At 40.2% G+C, this 24,287-nt stretch overlaps 1 protein-coding gene and 1 long non-coding RNA gene across 6 annotated transcripts in view; one reads left to right on the top strand and one right to left on the bottom strand.

The window, feature by feature from the left end:
- Positions 1 to 294: 294 nt before the first annotated feature.
- LOC105565015 (echinoderm microtubule-associated protein-like 2) lies at positions 295 to 17,212 on the top strand. Of its 3 annotated transcripts, none has more exons than XM_012017828.1 (18): positions 295 to 1,027; positions 2,379 to 2,609; positions 5,338 to 5,494; positions 5,798 to 5,908; positions 6,272 to 6,400; positions 7,128 to 7,196; positions 10,773 to 11,078; positions 11,330 to 11,402; positions 11,517 to 11,723; positions 11,863 to 12,100; positions 12,233 to 12,390; positions 12,494 to 12,751; positions 13,124 to 13,261; positions 13,475 to 13,591; positions 14,260 to 14,283; positions 14,663 to 14,750; positions 14,932 to 15,158; positions 15,292 to 17,212. In XM_012017828.1, the coding sequence occupies exons 1-18, from the start codon at positions 976 to 978 to the stop codon at positions 15,415 to 15,417; spliced, it is 2,709 nt and encodes a 902-aa protein (XP_011873218.1). In that variant the 5' UTR covers positions 295 to 975; the 3' UTR covers positions 15,418 to 17,212. The 3 variants fall into 3 exon arrangements, with proteins under 3 accessions (XP_011873218.1, XP_011873217.1, XP_011873219.1); XM_012017827.1 differs by having other exon boundaries at positions 5,795 to 5,908; XM_012017829.1 differs by lacking the exon at positions 14,260 to 14,283 and having other exon boundaries at positions 5,795 to 5,908.
- LOC105565016 overlaps positions 12,726 to 24,287 on the bottom strand; it is a 97,433-nt gene continuing 85,871 nt past the window's right edge. For all 3 annotated transcript variants that reach the window (XR_001009167.1, XR_001009168.1, XR_001009166.1), the window contains exon 3: positions 12,726 to 12,797. This is a non-coding gene — a long non-coding RNA (uncharacterized LOC105565016). The remainder of the gene's footprint in view (positions 12,798 to 24,287) is intronic.

Below are 24,287 nucleotides of genomic sequence, written 5' to 3'. Positions count from 1 at the left end.
CGGTGATGTTTGTTAGTAAAGTGAAATTGTATGCCTGCTCGTGTTAAATTCTATAAATAACATTCTTTGAGTTGCGCAAAGTTTTTCTTAAATAAAATACAAAGACGTATGGGGAAAGTCCTCTAATATGAGATAGTAGGTTTTCAACGTCCAAATTCAATCGCAAATCTTTCTCGCGACGATTACACGATCTGACAATCAGTTTTCACTCCAAGGGCTAAACAGATTTCACTCCAAGGGAGGCAATAAATTCATGGTGGAATCAACAGATGATGCCTATTAATTTAGCCGAAACTCCGCTATCTCATGTTAGGAGCCTATCTCATAATAGGGGACTTTCCTCTATGTATTGTGAATAATTCTACAACTTTTAATCTTGGGGAATTTCTTTTCGCGTGATTGCTAATTAAAATGTAGAAAATTGTATGAAATATAATTTACAGTGTCCATGTCCTATCGAAATTACAGATAACGCAGACGGATAATGAGGTAAAATTATCCGATAATTAATTCTACGAAGGCAGAACGTTTCACCTTTGTTTAGGAGTGATTATTAACGTCGTAGAATTTCCGTGACCGAACTTCACCACAATTAATGTGTGCCCTCTTGCGTTTAGCTGCGAAAAAAGACCTTCTTCCCATCGCGTCGCTTCTCCCGCTCTTCTGTCGTCTCGGAAAGTGCGCGTGACTCGAAGCTTTTTCACAAATCTCATTGACTGCCGTTTACCGGCAGATACGCGAATACAATTTGTCACTTCAGTCGCGGACGAACGTCGTCCCGGCTTGTCGCACGAGGAAGAAATTGGGGAACAGCTGTAAACGAACTCTGAATATTAGTGTCGTTCCAAGGAAGAACTGTTGCAACTGCGGCGCGAGATATGCTCGCGGAGAGTGCGTCGGCTCTGCTCGCGCTCGGTAATCAGTTCATTTGAATAACGTATTAATACCCCGGGGTCATCGCGAGTGTTAATCGCAATGTCCACGCCGGACACGATGGATACCATCGACGAAGCGGAACAAGCGTGGCGTGAGTATAAAAATAGTTTGTCGGCACTTTTTTTTTAGACGCCACCTCTTCGAGTCGCGAAACATCGTGCACGACCTCGCGACACGTTCTCGGACGAATATTTTTGACAGGAATTCAGTCTGGTAACGTGCCTGAAAAAATGCTGCGAGAAAGAACTTTTGTGCAGGATACCATTGATGCAGCAATGAAATTTAATTAAAACGTCGTTTCAAATTTTCTAGCGAAGAATTTCTTCCCCGAGGATGCAACTCCCGGGGAAAACCTTTCGATATATTTGCGTTTATTATAGCGCCGATAAGTTGTTCCGTTAGATAATGGAACAATGCAAGTTGATGATTTATCGGAGCTCGACTTGCGTTTAAAATATTCCATGAATTGTAAATCGCGCGCCGGGCGATATGGTGCAGTGGTAAGTCGTGCGACAACATTTCTTCACGTCGCTCGCACTATTCGCGGATATGAGGTACGAAAGATTCGGCCGATAGACATGCAAAATTAAACGCTCGGCGCACGCATGCACAATTCATGAGTCCGTACCACGTGGCTCGATCGGCGAGGAAAGGGTTTAATTTTTGTCTTGACAGCGCGACAGAAAACCGTGACCCAGTTTGCGTTATTTCGGTATGAAAAAAATTCGGACACTTTTTCGCACGCTAGATAATCAAATGCAATGCGTGCTTTCGACGCTGCGCCAGCTAAGTTCTATCAACGTCATAATGTTTAGATCTATCTATACCTATATATATGACATTATAAAATAGGAATGTTATCGCGCTGGCTTCGGGGCTTGGTTAGTGTATCTAAGTGAGATAGTGTAGCGTGCGATTGATAAGAATGATATTAAAGCGCGTTTTTAGCGACGTCATACTCGTTACTCGTAAAAATAGTATTGCATATAAGAGAATATAAAAGAGAGGTATTATATATTTACAATAATATCACATCTTTTAATATTTCTTTTATATTATATCGAAAAATGAATACACATAAAAATACGCTTTCACCAATTTATTAATTAACAAATATTTTATGTAAGTTTTATTTTCTAACTAGTCTCATTCGCAATATTTTCCTAATACTACATGAAATTACTCATTTTATTCTGACGTTTAATAAGAATTTGTACTTGTATACTTCAATGCATTTAATACAAATCTTACTCTTCTTCTTATTGAATCTTTTCTTCCGCAGACACAGAATATCATATATTTTTTGTCAGTAACAATAAGTTCTGAGAAATTGTGATAATGGTAGAATTAAAGAAGTCGCAGTTGAGAATAAAAAACATTCAAGTAATGTCAACTAAATGCAGCTAAACGGCCGGCTAAAAATGCAGCATTTACGTCCCCAGATGAGATGCTGGAGTGTGAGACCGGATCCCTTTTAGGCAGAGTGGCGGACCTCGAAAGGCAATCCTTGGCGCAGAGGGACGAGATAGTTTGTCTTCGCGCCACTTTGGCGGACGCGCTAAGGCGAATCGCCCAGCTTGAGGCAAGGGAAAAGCGGGAGGATGACAGGAACGAGAGGAGAAATGACAGGATGGTGTCCTCGCCCTTAAGGAACGGCCATGTACCTCTCAGAAGTAAGTTGACAAAGTTGCATTTCGATTGTGCACGGAGAGAATTTTTTCTTAAAATTTATCTTGAAAGTCGTGTAATCGTGAGACAACACGGCATTTCGAAGAACTTTATGAGAGTTTTGCGAAATTTTACCTGCTTAAATGCTTCGTTTGTTTTGACGAATACAAACAATATATGTTCTTTTATATTACTAAAAAATATAATTATTGTATTCAAATGCGATGTTTACATTTTCAATTTTATGGAAAATATCGAGTCAATAACATAAACGCGAATTTCTCACTAATTATGCAAAAGTCGAATTTCAATATAATACACGCGGCTCGATAACTGGGGCATGGCATAACCGCGATCGTATCTTTCGCTTGTGATAACGGAAGGAAAGCTGATTTGATTGATCGATATGTGACTCGTAAACGATGATCGGATTTGCCGCACCTTCGCTGGTAACCAGGTGTGCCGCAAATGCGCACCCTATTTCTTGTGATAATCGTCAATTGAATATTTCTATTGTTCCGTTGTTTCGTCATTGCATTATATTGTAATCATATAATAATAAATATCGAGTATATACAGTACCGGCCAAAATTATACCACCTTTAGGTTTTCCGAGCATAACTTTCGTTTCAAAGCGCATCGAATGTACTCAAAATTTTACAGTAGACACCCGATAACAAGTGCATCTTGTACGTACACGAAGGGCAATGAAATTTGACAAGATACACCGCGAAATTTTCATTCGTGCATTTAAAAACTAGTTATACTCACAAAATCAAAAGGTGATATAATTTTGGCCGGTACTGTATATCAATACCGACATACCTAGACGTGACAACTATCTTATACTTAATTTTTCTCGTTGTTAATTGTCAGTTCTAAGAATAAAACTAATCATCAAAATGATTTTACAAAAGGATATCATATGGCAAAATTTCAACGAGTATTCATGCGAGAAAATATTTTCAATTATCGAAAATCTCGAATTCTTGCCACAGTCGGAATTTTATTTCTTCCCTTCCTTAAATCATAAAACGTCCCCTACTTTTTACTGCCAGAAAAATGCAAATGATGACACACCATTAAAAAAAAGTACTATTCTTTTTCCTCCTACTCGAAGCACTGATTGCACCTACCGCTAGAGTATACCATTTTACCCTGACACGTAATATCATATACGATCGCGGCACGGATTCATCGCAGTGTTACTGCGCAAAGCGCAAATTAATACGTCGACGTGAGTGCGAGCGGCGATCGTGCACGACATGCAACCTAAGTCAGGCGTGCATATCCGGCGGACTCGCTCGCGGATACCTCTAGAATTTCGTACGTTACGACAGGAATTGCGGATACGAGGAAGCCTCGTGAGATCGCGAGTGTTCGAACGTCTGGAAAAGAAGCTCGAGCCGGGTGTTGTACCTGTTGGCACGCGACGGCCTTAAGATCACGTTCGGTTTCGCCCAATGCAATTGAGAAACCCGCTCACGAACGTGAATGGATTCACACAATTATTCGCTGGTCTTCGGCATTCGTGCAGACCTTGGGAGAGAGTTCTTCATATATTCTGCACGGCAATTCGGGAGTGATCGAGGCGAATGCCGAAATAATTCTTTGCGATATCAAAAACTGTTGTATATTTAGTTATAATTTTGCATGCTAAAATTCAAGATCCTTCGTTAATTTTCTTCTTCTCCCTAATGTATTAGGCTTAACTGTTTTATTCAGTTCTCGTTCTGGTATTTTGAGCATTTGGTTTTACTTCATCTTCGGTAGGCTGCTAACCACGCCGAAGAAAAACCCTCCCATCAGGAGGGTTATATCCATAAAGGGATATGTGTGGCAAGATACTCTCGGTGGTTGCCACTTCCCTTCGGGAGATTCCGGGAAAAAAAAACTAGCTGTGTCCGCGGATTTGAACGCGGATCTTTTCGCTCATTTGTTTACTAAGCAACGCGCATTTCTCTGCGCCATACGCGTCACTTGGTTAATTTTAATTAACTAAATTTTAACCCGGTCCTTTTTAAGATATAACTCAATTACAAACGTGCCAGATCCTAAATGGCGTTTACGTTTATATTTGAGTTAATTTTAATTGTTACTAAAATATGTAAGACAGTTTCGCGGAACAAAGAAATGTCACAAACACTCGATTGATTTTCATGCGTTTACATGTGTGTATATTTTTATTTTAATAATTTAAATCGAGATAGCCAAGTTTCGGCGGAGAAAGTAATGCAATTGAAACGAAAACGGAAGGACCTTGTCCCACGTTCATTAACTTCTCCCGTGCGATCGAGGTGCCAGAACGCGAACGGTTTTCTAATTGTTCTCCCCGCGTTGCCGCGATTGAAAGCATGCGAATATTCCTTCGGCCCCTGTCAGACGGATCTGCAGGAAATGAAAACGAGGATCGCTGACGTGCATAAATTACTGCGCCGACAGCATCCTTATCTTAGCTCCTGGCAATTGATGAACGCAGAAAAGCTGTAATACATGCGGAAGGCGTTATGAATATCGTGCACCGTTACACTGCTATTGAAACCCAATCACGCGGAGGATACGTTCCGCCGCGTGTTATTTATATAACAACCGAAGTTCGTAGCGCGAGAGGCAGGGTCTTTCATCGAAACTAATTGCAAGATGTTAAAAGTTGCGACAGATCAGCATCTAATATCTACAAAATGTGTTTTCGTTCTCTCGAATTACTCTGAATGAGAGACCGATCGTTTTCAGGTAGTCAAAATTCGGTGCCACAGAAGGACTTGAGGCTGCGCCAGACCGGTGGTCTCAGAAATTCCTCCTCTTCGGGATCGTCCCAGGATGTCCGCGACGCGACGTCCAGCCCAAGACGGCCCGCCAGCTACGTACACCCCTCCCAACTTCCTCAAAGGTGAGAGTCGTGAAAACAAGCTATAAATTGTATTTGACATCCGCCTCGAGTAATCTAAAACTGGACGGTCGGTTTCTTAGATTTCTTAGGTTGACAAGCAGATCGTGAAGGAGAGTTACGTCTAAATTTTATGTAACTTTAACATTTTACAGATAACCCAAAAATCTCGGATGCTTTTCCAGTTGTCTCCACGCGCTTTCTCCCTTTCGTTGATTAATACCGACTTCGTTTCGTATTCCAGCTAATGTTTTATATATTTTGCGCTTCGTCTTTGTTTTAGTTAATTACTTCTTGTTTTAGGAGATCCGTCCATTATCAGTCAACGGGCTCTTTACATTCCGATAGTCCGAGTAGTAGTAGTGTTTCTCCGGTGCCATCGCCAAGCCCTAGAGCTACGCCACTGCCTGTAGCCAGGTAGGCACAACCCAAACCATAATTTAAGTAAACTGTAAATTTAATTGTTTGCATCTTATGTCGTGAACACCGAGACACTATGGAAATTGTAAATACAAATTGGAAATATATCCAAATCCATCTGAGCCGACTGCGAGAACTTGGATAATTTTCGCTGCATTGTTAATTGTGTGTTACGTGTATGATCGTGATAAATATGCGCATGCATGTTCTCTCTATAGTGTTATCGTCACGTTAACGAACGCTCGCTGTTTAATTAGTAGCGATATATTTTAATGTTCTTCTAGAGCGTCATTACGACGTTATGCGATGCGTGTATATATGCATGACGCTGTTGTACGAGAATTGAATTCGATGTCTTAGATCGCCCACGGCAAGATCAAACGGACCGCCGCAAAGTAGCCTAAGGAGAGCGAAGAGATGGTCGTCCACCGGCGACTTTACACACACCCCGCAAAACCAGGGAAGCAATTCCCAGCTCGTCGGTACCAGGTTAGCTCGCAGCTAATAACGTAACAGTAAAACGCACCGTTTGCTTGCTGTTTGTGATTTTGTTCACATTTCACTGATCACACGAGTTTAACTTTTTGTCATCACCGCCAGTCTTCTTGCTTCCTCTCTCGGGCGATCGAGCGCGTTTTCCCCGTCGAAGCCTGCCTTCTCTTATATTCCATTTGTCAGAAAGTTATTATTGCCCCATCTTTTATGTGCTGCTATGCCTCTTTCTTGCGTCGCATCTGCACAGTACGTTGAACTTAATTGAATATTATTTTTTTCTTCGTACCAATCATTCATAAATATATGATGCAACTTGAAAAAGGTACCTTTAATAGTTTGCAGATATGTTGCAAGAAATAGGAGATACAGTATAAATGGATGACTTTAATGTGTAAGGATAAAACAAGTCTGCGATTTGTGAAGCCTATTTTATTTTATCAAGTCGTATCTAAAGTAGGCTCTAAAATTATGAGCGAGTCTAATTTGTTCGGGAGGAGAAGATTCATTATTCTAATGTCCCCCCGTCTGAAATTATGCTTGAAGCATACCGAATCGGTGGAGGACCTTTTTGTAGCTGCCGTAGACCCATCGATGAAAACTAGAAGCACACGGGAAACGGGCCGATCGCATTAGGGACAGTTGTCCGTTTTCTCTTATCTTTTGTTCTATTTTGTTCCATTTTGCACCGCATGGTTTTCGTTTGCATTTTCATTCATTATAGATTGTCTGCGTCCACCAAGTCCCTGTTCAACCTGTTCAAGCCACCGGCGATGAACAACGTCAAGCACGGGTAAATAATATACCAGAATACTTTACACAACTTACTGCCGTACCTTGGCTTCTCGAAGCCGCGTTTAGGCGACTCGCCGTGCGGTGGTCGCGGGGTCGCACGTGTACGCGCTTCGCCGATGCACGTGCGCGGCCGAACGGTCTTTAAGATGTGCAATTTCGTCCCTCCGCAGGTGAGCGCGCATGGTAAAGCCTCGCTTAAAACACGGGTGTTAAACGCACGTGTAGAATTTCCTCCGGGTTATCGCCGTGATATATATCTGCATGACACACGATCTGCGGGATATGCGATCGCGGAGGCGGTTGATCCCGATCTCGCCTCGTAGATCGCGGATCGAATTACGACTTGTTTCTTTACAAGCGAGTGGCTGGAAGTCGGGGAATATCGAAAGAGACGTTTCGCAAATTTAAATAACGCTAATTATTCGACAGAACATTTTGATAAGTTTTCTTTTTATTCTAATACTCCGAGTCTTCGGCAGAAATTCCGCAGGAATTACATGAAATGCCCACTGTACACGGAAAAGGAAAATGTAGCTGCCGTAGCTAAAAACTGCATGTGGTAACTGAACTTCAGTTGTAAAATGTGGACAGCTAATATTTAGTTGTGATAGCTAATACTTTGCTACTGTGCCTATTGTATTAGGTGCGACAGCGAACCGTTTGCTGTGATTTAGAAATTTATAATTGATGCAGCAAAATATTTTTAGCAAATCGTGATTAGCTACGGTAGCGAAAATTTTCTTTTCGAAGACCGAATCTAATAATTAGAGTTTGTCCGAATATTTCATTAGATTTTCTCAAAGCTGCAATGTTTTGCACAGTAATTGTCGCATGCATTATGATTTATTAACAGATGGAAGATCTTCCGAAAATGTACAAAGATAAAACAATCTCATTGCACGTATAATTTTTGCAACGTATACGGAGAGAATTTTCTCTTAAAATTTATCCTTAGAACCTTGTAATCGTGAGCCGACATGGCACTTCGGAGACTTTTATGAGAGTTTTGTGAAATTTTACCGTACATTTTACTAGTAAGGCCCGGTTTCACCAACGTTGTTTAACTTTAAGCTCAGCTTAATTCGTTCTTTGCCTCTTTCCAGCTGTTACTTTAGAAAGAGGCAAACATGAATTAAACTAAAGTTAAGGGACGTTTGGTGAAACCAGGCCTAAGCTACGTACTAATTTTAAGTATAATTATTAGTAAAATGTATGATAAACTTTCAAAAGCTGTCCTAAAGTTGTTCAAAATGCCACGTTGTCCCACGATTACACGATTTTCAGGGTAAATTTGAAGAGAAAATTCTCTCCCCGTGTAGCAAAGAAGAGTTTGCTTCGTGCTAACGAGTATCAACTTCTAACACTTGCCGATTCGTCGATCGGTATTGCAATGCATCGCCCGTTAAACGGGAAATTACCGTGCCGTACGCGTTCGCACGTAGCACAGCACGTACATATTATCACCGCATTGGCACGCCGTTGATTGTGATACGCGTTACTTTCGACCTTCGATCTCGCATGCAAATGTCATGCACAGACCTTCTTGAGGCTGCGGAACTTCCAGCTTGGCAAGAGTGCAGTTCAAAGGGGCGTACGTCACCGACGTGATACCGTATATACAAGACGTAAAAGTAATGTTTTAAATTTAAATGTCGCACCTGGGATTTTTTCGCACTGTGCATGGATCGAAGTTAATCGCACGTTTGAATCGCATTCCCATGGAAACTTTATGATTGTCTGTTTTGAAATTGGCGCGCGTAGCGGGAAGTGTCTTATCGTACTTGCAAATTATTTTCGTGGGAATACAATGGACAAAGGGTAAAGCTACAATTTGTATTTTATGAACTGTGAGAGCGATTTAACAGTAAACCTACACAGTAGCACAGCTCTGTTACAATATGGATCTTGCATACACGTATACACGTCGAAGATAGCGTATTCTGTGACGACAGTCGGAAGATAAGTAAGTAGTTTAATCCGCGTGGCGTTTATTTATTTTATGTAAATAAATCTTATTAATTTGTCAAAGCAGAAGCTTGTAATTGGCGCACAGCGATCGCGATCGCCTGTCCTTTGTGAAAAATACAAAACTGGAAAATCGTCTACCCGAGCACCCGCTTTCAGACGGCGCCGCGGTTCTTTTTTTTTTGCTGACGTTTCCGGCGTGCTCGTGACGCCGTGACGTCGTGCACACCAGGAAACGCAGTACGCATGGTTGTGCAACAGCAGGAGGAATCGCGGACTCACTTTCTTCGGTAACGCAATGGCGCGCTTCGCACTACGACGTTAAATGAGCCGTTAACCACGTGGTCCTCCTCTCATACCTGTTGCCTTCCCGCATCGTTCAACGTCAAAAATGCACTCGGAAGTGCTTTACCCTTGCCCGCTCGTTGCATTGTCACGAGCGAGCGAGCTTGATTTGAATATATTGATCAGACGGAGTCAATAATACCGTAAGGATATGTAAACAGGCTGGGCTCGCTCGGTAGCGTGACAGTCTGTAATCATTTCTAAATGCGTTCAATTTTATGTAGAAATATGCTTGCCTATATGAGTAGGGTGATTCAATGTAATAAGAATGCTTTTAACTAATGAGCACAGCTCACGTTGCTCTCGCGCATAATTTCGTACACCTCGAATATTAATTAACATTGGTACGCGTTACAATAAATGTGGAGGCAAAGATAGCGGAGGCCTCGAATTCGTATTTCACCAAGAATTTGGTCAAGGCTACTTCTCCGCTGTCGTTTTGTGTCACATTGATTCGCGTTGCTCGGCATTTACTCACCGCGCGGCATCTTTTCCTCAAGCGCAATCCGCAACTTTGCCGAGACACGTCTCGCGAGCTGAGAGACCGAGAGATAAAAAGATTGGAGTTCGCGCGATAAAAACAGTCGCCGCTTTACGCGTTTCATTATAAAGCAGCCCTCCTCGTCCCCAATCGTGTAGATTAAAACGAGTCCAAGGACCTCGCTCGAACCCAGGACGATCGAATATTATACCTCGTGTATAATAATTCGATATCGCGGGAAGATCAAAAATAGAAAAAAAAAATTGACGTAACGGTACAGTATTCTTCGCGGAGTAATAAAGCCGGGGCTTATTACTCGCGTGAGTCATTCGTCGCGGTTACCAGACCTCATCGACACAGAAAGCCTGGTGAATTCGCTCAGTATAGCGCGAACAGTGCGATCAGAGAGCACGCCGGTCGTAACGCGAATCCGAGCGGGATTGAGTGAAGCTCTTGAGAGCGAAAACCATTGTCGATTTGCAACACGTGAGAAACAACTTTATTTAAGGTAGCTTCAATCGATCAGCTTTTGTATCGTGGGACCATGTCCTTTTAACTGTGAACGCTAATTAGAAGATATTTTAAGAAAGCTGAAAGAGTTAGAAAGAGAGAAATGTCCCCTTTCTTATGAGATTTAGATATAACAAGGTGTAAAAATGTTGCAGACAGAAAGAAATGAACAATTTTAACTGCTAAATTGCGTAGGCGAGAAAACGGTAAAATCGCCGTAAAATTTGACAATAACAGCGAGTAAGCAGACCTAATCGAACGATCTCTTTGTAGTACTAGAGACATGCAGTACAACGAGGAGGAAGGCACCGTCCGCATGTACTTGCGCGGTCGACCGATCCTTCTTTACGTCCCTACGTCCATGATGGAATCCTACGACCTTCACAAAGTTAGCACGCCGCCGCAGAGCAAATTGAAGCTCGACTGGGTTTACGGTTACCGCGGCCGCGATTGCCGTAGCAATTTACACCTGCTGCCGACCGGCGAGATCGTTTATTTCGTCGCGGCAGTCGTTGTTCTGTACAACATGGAGGAGCACAGCCAGAGACATTACCTAGGTCATACGGACGATGTCAAGTGGTGAGTGTGAAGTTAAGAGGTGATGTTCTTGCGAAGAAAAAGTGCTACAGAAACGTCGAATACTCAGTCGCTAACAGTCCCATTTGACAATGAATTTCAATTAATATAATACAATTTTATTGCAATAAAACGAGAGATGAATTTATTTAATTTGGTTTGTGGAACAAAAGAAAATTATAGTATACAAAGTGCTCTTTAATTAGTCAGACACATATATTGAGTAATATTAATCTGATCTTTTTTTTATCTAGCATAGCGATTCATCCTAACAAATTGGTTGTCGCGACAGGACAGGTGTGCGGGACAGATCGTCGGGATGCTATGGTAAAATTATGAAAATATAATAATATTTGAAAGAGCGAAGAAAGAAAATGAAACTGTGTAATGAAACGTGGCGGACAAATTACAAGATTTTATAAATGAATCAATGAATTTCAGCCGCACATAAGAATATGGAACTCCGTGAGCCTGACGACTCTTAGCGTGATCGGCAACGGCGAATTCGACGGATCGATTTGCTGCCTGTCATTCTCCAAGGCCGACGGTGGTAATTATTTGTGCGCCATCGACGAGACCTCCGATCACAATATATCAATCTGGGACTGGCAGAAGAGCGATCGTGGCACCAAAGTGACCGAAACGAAGGTACGCGGCCGATAATCCGACACGCGCGTAATGACCCGCGATTAAAACTTGCGGGAGATATATTTGTAATGTTGCGAACAATTCGCGTATATCCCGGCCGGAAGCAGGCCATTTAACGGCCGATGACTGCCGATTGCAGTGCTCTGTCGACACGGTGGTTTGCGCCGAGTGGCATCCGCTGGAACGTAACCAGATCGTCTCTTGCGGGAAAGGACACGTGTCCTTTTGGTCCCTCGATACTGCCGGCATGCTGTATAAACGTATGGGCATCTTCGAGAGCAGAGATAAGCCCAGATATGTTACCTGTGTCGCCTTCAACCAGAACGGCGACGTCCTGACTGGCGACAGCAATGGCAACATCATCGTTTGGGCTCGAGGTAGTCACCTTAGCAAATATCATACTTCGTAATAATCTTCGTCGACTTTTAAGGAATCGGGAAAAAATAGCTTTCCACTTTGGAGATAAAAAAGCGTTGTCTACCTTATTATTCATTTTTTAAATCTTTTAGGTACTAATACAATTTCAAGGCTAGTGAGGAATCTCCACGAAGGATCGATTTTCTCCATATGTGTTCTGAAAAATGGCAACATTATCACGGGAGGCGGGAAGGACGGCAAGATTTTGTATTTTGACGCGTCGTTGAATCTGACGGGAGAGGAAGCTCAGGCAAGTCGGGGAAACTTACATTTGTCTTCTAAAGATAAAATTTGACTTCCCTCTCATCAATGCACTCTTCGATAGTGAAGGAACAATAAAATTTGTTTGATAGATTGAGGATCATTTTGGCGGAATTCGAACGCTCTCGGAAGGACGGGGCACTCAGTTATTAATCGGCACGACGAGGAACTGCATTCTCGTCGGTGAAATTGATATGGGTTTCAACCCCGCAATGCTGGGCCACGCCGAGGAAGTTTGGGGACTAGCGGCTCATCCGACCTTACCTCAGTTTGCCACCGCTGGACACGACAGATTGTTACAGATGTGGGACAGTTTAAGTCACACCGTGGTGTGGAGCAAAGACATCGGCGTATGTAGCGTTTATTTATCTAGCAGTACAGTCTGTTCTCGTTATCCTGCAAAAAAGAAGCAAAAATACCTTGTAAGACGTAGAAATGTTTTGTCGTAAAAATTTTAATTAATGAAATTGCGAAAATTAATAAAATTAGATAAGTAAAGCTTTTGATTCTCATCAACTTTTAGAGAGATATACGGAAATAATATTTGTTTCTTTTACTTTATTAATTTGTATTGTTATTTTTATACTTATTATAAAAGCTTTTGATATAAAATTAAGTACATTTAATCAATTAAAATAAACATTATATGTATATATACTTTTTGTTATTTATAAAACCTATGTGAAATAGAACACGATATAAAAATACGTTTGGTTTTTTAGGAGCAAGCACAAAGTATCGCTTTTTCACCGGATGGTAGTGTCATAGTCGTCGGCTGTGTGTCCGGGAAATGGTTGGCAATAGATAGTGAGACACGAGAATTGTATACGCACCATAGCGATGGTTCTGAGCCTATTCAGGTACGTTTATATAATACTGTATTACGTAATTATGGCCTTAAGTGCATCGAAATCGTCTTTACGGCTCAGATGTATCGAAATCAATGAAAATAGTTTGATCATACGTCTGATTCAATAATATTTAGCAAAACAAACGTTTGTATGTAGTACAGCAGAGTATGAGAAACTCACAAAAATGATTTCCGTATCTCAACTTGTACTTATGGTTTTTAGGTCGTTCAATTCTCGCCCGATGGCACCTTGCTTGCTCTCGGCTCCAGAGATAATTATATTTACATTTATCAAGTGAACGAGGACGCAACCAAATATAGTCGAGTTGGACGATGTATGGTAAGTTATTGGAAAAATTAATATTCATTTTATATTATCTCATTCTATCGTCAGTAAAATTCATACATTTTCTGAATGGAATATTATTTTTTAATAATACGTGTTAATCGTTTTAACATTATATAATTATATCTTTGTTAACTTAGTGTTACTTAAACCCCAAAGATATTTTTCATGCTCATAATATCACGTCACAAGCTTCCTTATTATATTCCTTCTTAAAGTTCTTTTATATCAAATCGCATAATTTTATTAAAACATTTTTTATTTATCTTATTGTAACATACTTAATATTACTGGGTGTACTGTAAATAACAAATATGTGTACATATTTACTTCCTATAATGAATAAGTAGTCACAAATAGCATTCATTAATGATTCAATAGTTCAAACCAGTAAGAAAAATCGGATAGTTTCTATCTATTAAGCTCATCTCCATGTTTTTTTTAAGAGACCTAAGCCATTTTTTCCATTACATTATATAATATACACAATCTTAAAAATGATTATTAAAATATTTATTTCCAAAAACTTATTTGTAAATATATGTAGTTTAAATAGCTTTCCAAACTAATGGTACAAATATGACGTGATACGTTTTATCAGCAATTTCTTGTAAATATTCCTAAGCCTAATAATATTCAATACAATTCTTTTCCATTTCTAGCCAAAGCGGATTCGAAGGCACGGAGTAAGACTTGTGTTTCGGCCACTCGAAAACGTAGAAAGGACGTCGCGTTGCGCACGAAATTATTTTAAACGCATCAAATCCTTCGTACAATTGATAAACGTGACGCGACGTGCCTCGCTTTAGTCTCATACATGACCGTAGAATACTGTTAATAACGTAGCTCTCACTTAACTTCGTAGCACCCGCACGCACGTTAAGCATTGCTTGCATAAAGTATTATAATATGATAGATGATAGAGTTGTGTTAATTTGTTATGACTCACTGATCATTTGATATTCTATAGCTAGCGACAAGAACGCAATAGCAACCGCAACAGCTTATTCTGATAACAGATGTGCGTCTCGTCTAACCAACACGGTTTTTTCTTTCTTTTTTCAGGGACATTCCAGTTTTATAACTCACTTGGATTGGTCCGTGGATGGTCAGTACTTACGCAGCAACAGCGGAGACTACGAGTTACTTTATTGTAAGTAAAGTCGTTCTTAATAATGTAAAAAGTATAATTTTTATCCACATACAGGAACTAAAAGAATCGATTAAAGATGTAAGAAAACGTACGCCACGCCAATTATAATGTAGTAATAATATCGCTCTAAATAAAGAATACATTGTTACACATTCAACGTAAAACTTTTTCTGACTTTCAGGGAATCCTGGCGTGTGCCGTCAAATTCCACAGTCCTCGATGTTGAGAAATGTCGATTGGGCAACTCATACCTGCGTGATATCGTTCGAGACGATAGGCATTTGGCCGGAAGGCGCCGATGGAACTGACGTAAATAATTGCACACGAAGTGGCGACGGCAAGCTCTTAGCTACGGGTGATGATTTTGGCAAAGTCAAATTGTTCTCTCACCCGGCGTGCCAGCCGAAGGTAACACTTGGACTATTTTCAATTCTTTTGTGTTACACTAAACTTTTGAGAACCTCATTGTTATCACAATTATCAACAGGCATGCGTATATTAAGAGGTACGTTAAGATCTTGGTAACGAAATTTTATTTCAGTCACTATACCATTCCTATGGCGGCCACTCGAGTCACGTAACGAACGTGTCGTTTTTGCAAGACGACTCCCGATTGGTGTCGACCGGTGGCGGCGATACCAGTGTTCTCCAGTGGATAGTCAATTAAACGAGCCATTTCCGAGCGAGCGGTTCTTAAAAGTGCACTTCGAGATCGAGTTGAAAAGATAAAGCAATGTTAACGTCGCGACGTTTAGAACTAAAAAAAAAATCGCGCGGATTACTTAATCGCGAACCAAGATTCGCAAACGGAGTCATCCTAACACCACAATTTTCCGACCTCAAGATATCGTCCGCCGCATGATGTATTTTATTATGATGAACACCATGAATGTTCTTAAGAGGGTTCCACTTGTTCAAGAGTGGGAGAATTAATTGATGCCTCGATTTCTCAATACGTTTGTCATCGTATGATATTCATAGACAGGCGTGAGATATTCATAGACTCGAACATAAAGTGTGTCCTTCTCGTAACAGTATATGTGGAAGCACCGATATAATTATTTCTTACCGTTGTGTCCAACGTGCACAATTATTGATGGACAAGAGGACGACTTTCGGCGGTGTATTTTTTGTCAAACATAACGTAATAATCAAAGTAATGAATACTTTACACGGTGCTTTACTATAATACAACTTTTTGTCTATTTTTTATTTTCTGCAGTTGTATTCCGATATTTTGGCAAGTTTTTCTTTTTCTAAATGGCGATAATCACGAAAATCGCAATCTTCTTTAATTTTGTATATATATACATATACAAAGAGCTGATCTTTATATCAAGAGGTGATCTTTATATATTCCCGAATAATACGTAAATGGATGTAGTTTTTTAATTTTGAAAGTAATGCGTGCTCGCGTGTACATGGTATGTCGTGCGTTAATTAACGGATATAGATTTCAAAATAGAAACTGTTATAATCAAACGAGCGCATAAAGCAAAGTAATCACCTATCTGACATAATATATTAGATATAAATATTATATTATAAAGATATTTATAAATATATAATCATATATATACGAGGTGGCTGAATTTTGTTGGAGCAAAATCAAATATCTGTTTCGAGACACAAAGGACTTCTATTTTATTTCATTTGTCAGGCAAACGCGATACATTTTATATATGTTGCGCCACACTATTCCGAGATTGAAGTACATAGTTGAACAATTTAACATATCAATTCGTAAATGAACGATATGCTTGCACGCGCGTACGCATAGGTATTTACCAACTATTCTCAAAGTCATGCTAATTATCCTAACTATACTCTGAATGCGATAACGCAGTTTCGCGGGAGACCTAAGGACGAGTCTCGGGCGGAGAAGCGCATGCTTCTGGGGAGGGAACGTACTCGTCATGATCGAAGAGCCAAGGCTTCTCGCGGCTGGAAACATAAAAGTGAAGAAGATCAGAGGAAAAAGCCCCTATGCGCTCCCAAAAGACCCGATACGGGACCCGATCGCGAAAAAATAACCGAACGACTCACAGTGCCGTAATATGCCGTCCAATAGAAAAGTACGTAGCATAATTCGCAATTCGACGAACTGTGCTTTTGACGACGGATTTTGTCACGACGAAGAGAAAAAGGAAAATAAGAGGAACGGACGACAAAAGAAATACTTTTCGAGCGTACGCCTATCGAATGTACATATGAAAGAGATCATAGCGTCGCTTCGACGCGTTTCGTACACATATATGCCTTCTCTCATTGACCTCCCTTTTGGCATCAACTATTTTACCAAAGTCTAACAGAACAAGGATAATCACATTATTTTCACTCATCGTCAACGTGTAAGATATATCTATATATATATATATTTTATTTATGTCACGGTAACGTGTATGCGTATACATCATGTGTATGTACTTTCAATAGATAATAAATCATCTTCAGAATAATAATCACGCAATAATATGAATTCGTTGCATAAAACAGCTATTATTGTTGTAATACAATGCAAGAACTAGTAAGAGAATTTAATTAAGGAGAATCCACGCTCGGCTAGTTAAATGTTTGCAATAACAATTTGGCAGTAAATTTGAAAAATAAGTTGCAGCAGATTGACATCAACTGCGACGATCTGCAAATATAAATCAAGCTTATATTTTATCGACAGAGGCTGCGGACGTATGAAGACAGACTGATATTAGAAGCCCAGCAGATCTGCTGTTTCATGACCATCTCAATAGCATATCGATCTAGTTTAATATTTTTTATATTTACCTAAATACTACAAAGAGTTTTGTCTTTTTATTACATTATCTCGCAATGTTCTCACAAGAACTGTTAAGTTTTTCTGCTATTTTCTTAACAATTACTTCTTCATTGCTTTTTATTAAGTTTACATATGATAAGAATTATTCCAATTTACACCGCTTTTAAACCTTGATTTTACCGATATACGGGCAGTCCAATGCCGAATAATATAAAAGACCGCAGAATCAGAGCGGAAGCAACAGCGAAAATATTTGGCCACCAAATGAAAGTAGGCGCCGCAAAGATAATTCTATCGTTTCCTCAATATTCTCGCTTCGTGACAATCCAAACAGATAGCTCGAAAAGCTGGAAAATATTTAAATCTAGTGTACTGTTAAGAATCTGCCCACTTGAAAGCAATATTCTAAATATAAAATCTAAAGATTGAAAATAACCAAACTTTCTAATTTAAACAATTTTAAATATATAGCTTGACTATAATCTTTATAGAAATGATAATGACAATCTTTTTACGTTCTTCCTATCAACATTTGCGTTTGCAATGTGAAAATTATTCCTTATTTCGGATTCCTCGTGCGAGAACAGCCGAGTCTCGATATCTCTTTGACATGGAAATAATCAAAAAAATTCAAATTCTTTATTAATACCTCAATGATGATTTTATGGGGCACGCGTTGGGAAAGATGGCGCCCAATGCGGTTTACATCGAAAGCGGTGAAAGTACAGGCCATTTAATACCGATCCGTTAAACTTCAAGGTCGTAAGCGGGACTGAAAGAAACGCGACGAAAAAGGTCAAGGTTGCGTGGGAACGAAAGCGTATCCCAGTTCACGAAGAGAATTTTCCAAGTCGATAGCGTCGCGTTCGAAGAGCCGTCTCAATCGAGCTCTTTTCGCGTCGAGCACCTCTTTCCGGCTGGGCTTATTTCCTGAAGGCGTGACTTCCTTTCGCGAACAATGTTGAATTTTCGAAACGCAAACGGTATCGCTAACCACTTTCGCTTTGCTTGCTTTCTTCGGCCTACAGTCGAAGATTGACAATACAAATTACAATAGTAATTGTTGCATAATAGTTAAAACAATTAGATCAGTCACATTTCACGAAAGAGTAATGAAACATAAAATATTTAATATAAAGTAAAATGCAATAATTAAACGAATTAAGCGTAACGTGTGTGTGTACAAATTGAAAAAAAACTTGCGAAATAAACGCAATTTATATTTCCTCCAGTTTAAATAAATAAGAATTGAGTTAACAGATATTGATTAGCCAAACTGTTTCAGTTTATTATTTATATGCCGTTTGCCTCGCATACTTCATAAATAATTGAATAAGTATTGTGTCCAAATGAATGATAAAAATCGTCTTTATTTACAATCGCCGTTAAAATTACGTGCCAGGAAAACGAGATAACCTCGGGACAGCGAGACTACGGCGGTCGTAAAATTTACGTTCGCGCGAAAGAGAAACTTACAATATTGTCGGCGCAACGATCGGTGCTCGGGACCGCTCGCAGGAGGCGTCGGCCGACATTTCTTTTCACGTGATTACGAAAATAAATTTCTAACAGTGACACGAGAGAGTTTGAAAACGCACGGATTTCGAGGGGCGGGGGGGGGCGGGGGGAAAGTTTACTCGGGCGCGCTTCTTGACTGGATCCCCGAAGTCACTTTCGAAAATAACTTGGTTTACGAGAGACGGCAGGATCGAATTCGTCCGTTTTATAAATAATCCCGCTTTGTTCGATGACGCGTGCGTCGCCAACAGCCATGAATGAACGTAAACTCGCGAGCTATTCCCTTCGTTCCCTGCAGCGCCGTACATTGTCATTGCCGTTCACTTTTCATCGTTAACGGGTGTCCGATAAATTACGCGCTAATTAATCCGTCGCGTGAGGTGAGTGAAAGGTACGCGTGCAAAAATTCTTAATCGATCGAGAGAGGAAATAATTTTCTTAAACGTAGATTACTGAAGACAGTGTTATTTTGACAACACAACTAACCACAGTAACTACATACCTAATTTCAAAGAATTTAAAGGACTCAGAGCCGTGACAGGATGGTAGTGTCTAAATATTCTATTCTAAATTTATTGCGTAATGTTATTTTCAAAGTTGTAGCCGGAATCAGTTGTTCACCCTGACGTAATAATTATACCGGACGCAGTCAGGGAATAAATGAGCAATAAGACAAAATTTGGATTCGTTATACCAATATAAAGACACTTAATTTTCTGATCGAGGCAAACGAGGTTGCGTTCTAAAAAATGACGACGACGTCGTTATACTTCTCAGATTTAATTCGAGCCGATCGAGGCGGTCTGTCGAACAGTTTTGAAACAACACATTGCCGTCTCGCCAAGCAGTTAAGCACTTCTGGATCCGCTTGGCCATTCGGTTCGTTCGAGTCATCGATCATGCTTAATTGCATCCATCGTCCGCATCGCCGATATCACCCTGTCATGCGCTAATACATTATGCACGTCTATCGGACGAGATTCGAATAACGCGGCAGAAAAAAGACAGAGGGAGAGAGAGAGAGAGGATATTTAAAAAAATGTTCAACAGCCAGTTATCGATGGCGGCTGTTCCAATTTAGAGAAGTGAAATTAATCGACGCATTGCGAAACAAGTGCAACGAAAAAGTCCCACCGAAGATGATGTCACGATTGTGCCCCGGTTTATGCAAGTTTCGGACTCGCAATAATTCGCGTTGAGAGCTCATTATCGCGCGGCGACTCTTACGCCCGGCATCGCGTGACGCCTCAGTAGAATTCGCGCGATTATATAAGCAGACGCATTGCGTTTCCTCCTGTCTCGCAAGAGGGAAGAAAAATCGACACCGCGAGTTCTGACCGGCCGATTGAAAATCTCGATAACATTATTTTTAGATCAATCGTTGTAGAAGCCCGCGAGGCGATCATTTCGTTTGAATATTGATAAAGGTGTGTGTCTTACTTAATATTTCGTAAAACGTAGCTGCCGCGCCAAGTTTTCACAAGAAAACTGCCCCATTTTCTGTTGCTTTAATTATTGCAATAATTACTTCGCTGTCGTTCTTTTTTTGTTACAAGTAGACTGTACGGTTGGCGTGACTCATAAGAATTACACCGCTTTCACACCTGGGTTTTACTGGTACAAAGAATTCAACGACACATGCCGAATGATACGAAGGATCGCACAGAATTAGAGCGGAAACGGGTAGTGAAAATCTTGCGCCATCAAACGAAAGTGCGCGCCGCGAACACAATTCTATCGTTTCGTCAATTCTTGCTCGGCGTTCGTGACACAAATAGCCCGAAGAACCGGGAAATATTCCAATAGAATTAAGATTCTGTCATTATAAAACCGTTGCGTAATATTTCCACAATTTCACATTACATAATTCTAATACGCTAAATCATACTAAAGTACATTGCACTTTTATTTCTTTCCACTCAGAGGAATATACAGGGACACAAGATTGAGCCTCGAATCTAACCTTTGCTCCTTTTTCATGGTGCCAATCGGTCATCTCGATGCATATCGTACGTCATTTCATATCGTAAATACGGCTGTCGCCGTATGTTTTGACAGTCCGTACGTTGAGTAGATTAATAGTGTGTAAGTTTATCGGTAGATGTTAATAAGCGTATTCATTAATTAAATTTATTTTCAATTGTAAAAACTAAAATCTTGCAAATTGAAATTCTCGGATTTACGGAATTGAAATAAAACTTAAAAAAATTGAACTTTTCGAAGAGCACATTTCGGAATTGTCTAATTTGCTGCGTAAGCGCCAATGGTACTTTAGTATAATTAAAATATTTGTTGCGTGCATGTGTCTTAAATTTAATTAAAATTTCAAGTTAACGGTTTGTAACAAATTACATTTTTTAATTCGAGAAAGGAAACGTACGTAGATATTAATATACATTCATATTAGCACGGTACAAGACGCCTCGCCTTTCCTCAATTCATTTACGGCGATCTGGAACGAGGCGGTTAATGGCGCACAGGTTGGGAGATAAAAATGGTTTCTCGTGCGAAGTTGTGTTCAGCCAGTCGGAAGGAAAAGTAACCGTTTCCCACGACGAAGGGTCGATTACATCGAATCCACGCGAGCTTTAAAGCAATTCTCGTTCTCGCCTCGTACACGTGTGTTTATCCACTATCACGCATGCCGACGCGTGTACGTGTACATTCATGATGAAACTTAAGGGTATATTCACAGTAAGAAATCTTCTCCTCATTAACTGTCTCCCTAATTCGTCTCTGATTTGCGTAGCCAATCCTATTTATATAGTATGTAAAAATATAACAATACGAATGTATGTAACAAAAGTAAATATCAATTCGAGTTTATTTCCACAAAAAGTTTACACCTATTCTTAATTATTGTTAATTTGAAACAGACGAGAAATTAGATAATAAAGAAACCGAATTACTTCACTCTCAATTTAAAATCATAAATGCGCGAGTGCCCCCCTAGCGGAAAAAAATTCTATAAATAACTACAAAAATTGACTTGAAATAGAAATTTGTAGAAATTTTTATATCTTCGCTGAAACATTAATTTTCTTGTAAAAATATCTACGAGATAGTATCACAAATTACAATGTTCTCACATCAAGAAATTATTGCAAGTAGTATTTCATGAAAATGTACAATTTGGTAAAAATTAGTGCAAAACTTTACTAGTTTAAAAAATTTGAGAAACAACAAAATCTTCAAGACTTAAAACATCTGCTTACTTGTAGAATTATATTACAAAAATTAACGAAAGCGTTCCAATTCTTGCATTTTCATGTTGATTTTTATAACACTTTTTAAATCTACGTAAAATTTCTTAAATTCTGGCAGTTATACTTTATAGTCTTGTAAAATTTTTTAGAATTATTTCCGGCCGGGCCGTGACGCAGCTATGTTCTCCAAAATCAAGAGATTTACATTTATACATTGCTAAGATTATTTCCGTGGCTTGAACAGTTTGGCTTCTACTTGCCCCGAGTACTCTTCCTCTTTGAGACATTTCCTTCCGCTATTATCAGAGACTGTTCTTTGCGAATTGCATCTGTACCATTCTCGAATTTGTCGGAGCGGATTTCGCTTTAAGGAACGAGTCGAGCAATCTACTCAGGGAAAGTGCTGTCCTACTTGTGTGCCTACCACCGTTGTACAGAGAGAGACAACACCGCGCTCACTATCGTCGCACCATAGTGCGCTACCATTGCCAATGTGGGTAGCACTACTGCACACCGCGAGACTGGTAGTTGCAACGTCACGAGCGAACGCACCTATGCGAAGCACTCGTTCGGGACGCCTTTATGTAATCGAGCGTGTAACGTGGCGCGAGCGTGTCGCAAGATTTCATGAATGAATCGCATGACTCCGTGCCTATCGAAACTGATTGACGATGGCGAGGTGGCGAGTCGCGTACCTTTGATAAACTCGGAAAATAATATAACGGGCCTGAGCGAGATAACGTAGAGTAATGAGCGATCAACGGCTAAAGCCAGTGTTCACCAACAGATGAATGCTGGCTCTGATTATCGCACACGATTGCGTAGAGTAATGTAATTATATTTCTCCCGTGTATAATATTTTCCCAACTGTATCGTATTACCAATTATGATTTCTAATTGCTTCTGTTCCGAAGGAAACCTTGAATCCTTTTACCTTTTTTTTTACAAGTTTTGCTATTTATAATTGTATTGCCCTCTATATTATATTCACATCTTATACATATATGAATAGCTAAGTGATGAATATTTAAACCATGTAAACTTATATTCCTGCCAAGCCCACGTATTCCTTTTTAAACTAAATGTTCGAAATTACATGTGTTAAGTGGCTACACATAATTTCACTATTCAGTATATAATTTAATACTTAGTTTTTCGGTTTCTTTAAACAGCTGAAAAATATTATCTGCTCTCAATTGTCTTGAATTGCTATATAATTAGATATGGCATTTGGAATTTGAAATTATTGATCAATTTTTGTATCCATAAATACAACATTTAGTACAGTTAAAACCGAGTGTGCGCTACGCGCTTCAGACGAACGTCCCGAGGTCTCTCCCGCGATCTTCTCTTACGTTTCTTCGCGGTGCACCCTTTGTATCGAAACAACATGCGACCGCCGATTATCATAGGTCTAATCGCGGGTCACTAAGGTCTGTTCGCGTCGCATGTCCCAATATGCTCCTGCTTGCCCCGACGACCAATACCGTCACTTAAATTGTAAATAAAATGACGGTATTGGTCGCTGGGGCAAACAGCAGCATGTGGGGCATGCGATGCGAACCTTATGAGTCACGTAATCTAGTATTCGTGCGGCGTAAAATATTTTATGAATTAATGCACATGCGAAAGGTTCGCCGGGTGCAACGAATGTGCATACGTATTCGCCACGCGGGAGTCTTCTCGTTCCGCGCACGAGCTTAATTTTAAACTGCAGAACCCGCGAAACGCCGCGGAGATACGGTTGCCGCTTTCCCGGGAGTGCGGCGACTAGCTTTTCGCCTTTTATTCTGGGAAGATCTGCGTACGTGGAATAGAACAAAAAAAGATTTTCGGAGGCGGGAAAGCGCGAACGGAGAAATCCCGGTTAATTGGTCGAGCACCGACGGACGAGACCGTTCGCTAGCTCTCAGTTAGGCATATTCGCGTATTTTGCACGCCAAATACGTCGCTGCGATTTCCGGAGGCGATAGATTTATATTATCCCGAGTCAAAATTTTGGCCCTATGTTGAACCTTTAATTCTATTATACAGGGT

Source organism: Vollenhovia emeryi, unplaced genomic scaffold, assembly GCF_000949405.1.
Source record: "Vollenhovia emeryi isolate VEMERY1.0 unplaced genomic scaffold, V.emery_V1.0 DF939156.1, whole genome shotgun sequence".
Classification (NCBI taxonomy): Eukaryota; Metazoa; Arthropoda; class Insecta; order Hymenoptera; family Formicidae; genus Vollenhovia; species Vollenhovia emeryi.
This window is presented reverse-complemented; position numbering and strand designations above follow the sequence as displayed.

What these genes read in the sequence shown, in the direction of transcription:
- LOC105565015 (XM_012017827.1), top strand. Translation starts at nt 976, where the DNA reads ATGTCCACGCCGGACACGATGGATACCATCGACGAAGCGGAACAAGCG. An exon ending in TGACGGGAGAGGAAGCTCAG is followed by an intron (nt 12,391 to 12,493) that starts GCAAGTCGGGGA and finishes TTTGTTTGATAG; the next exon opens with ATTGAGGATCATTTTGGCGG. An exon ending in GTCGAGTTGGACGATGTATG is followed by an intron (nt 13,592 to 14,259) that starts GTAAGTTATTGG and finishes TTCCATTTCTAG; the next exon opens with CCAAAGCGGATTCGAAGGCA.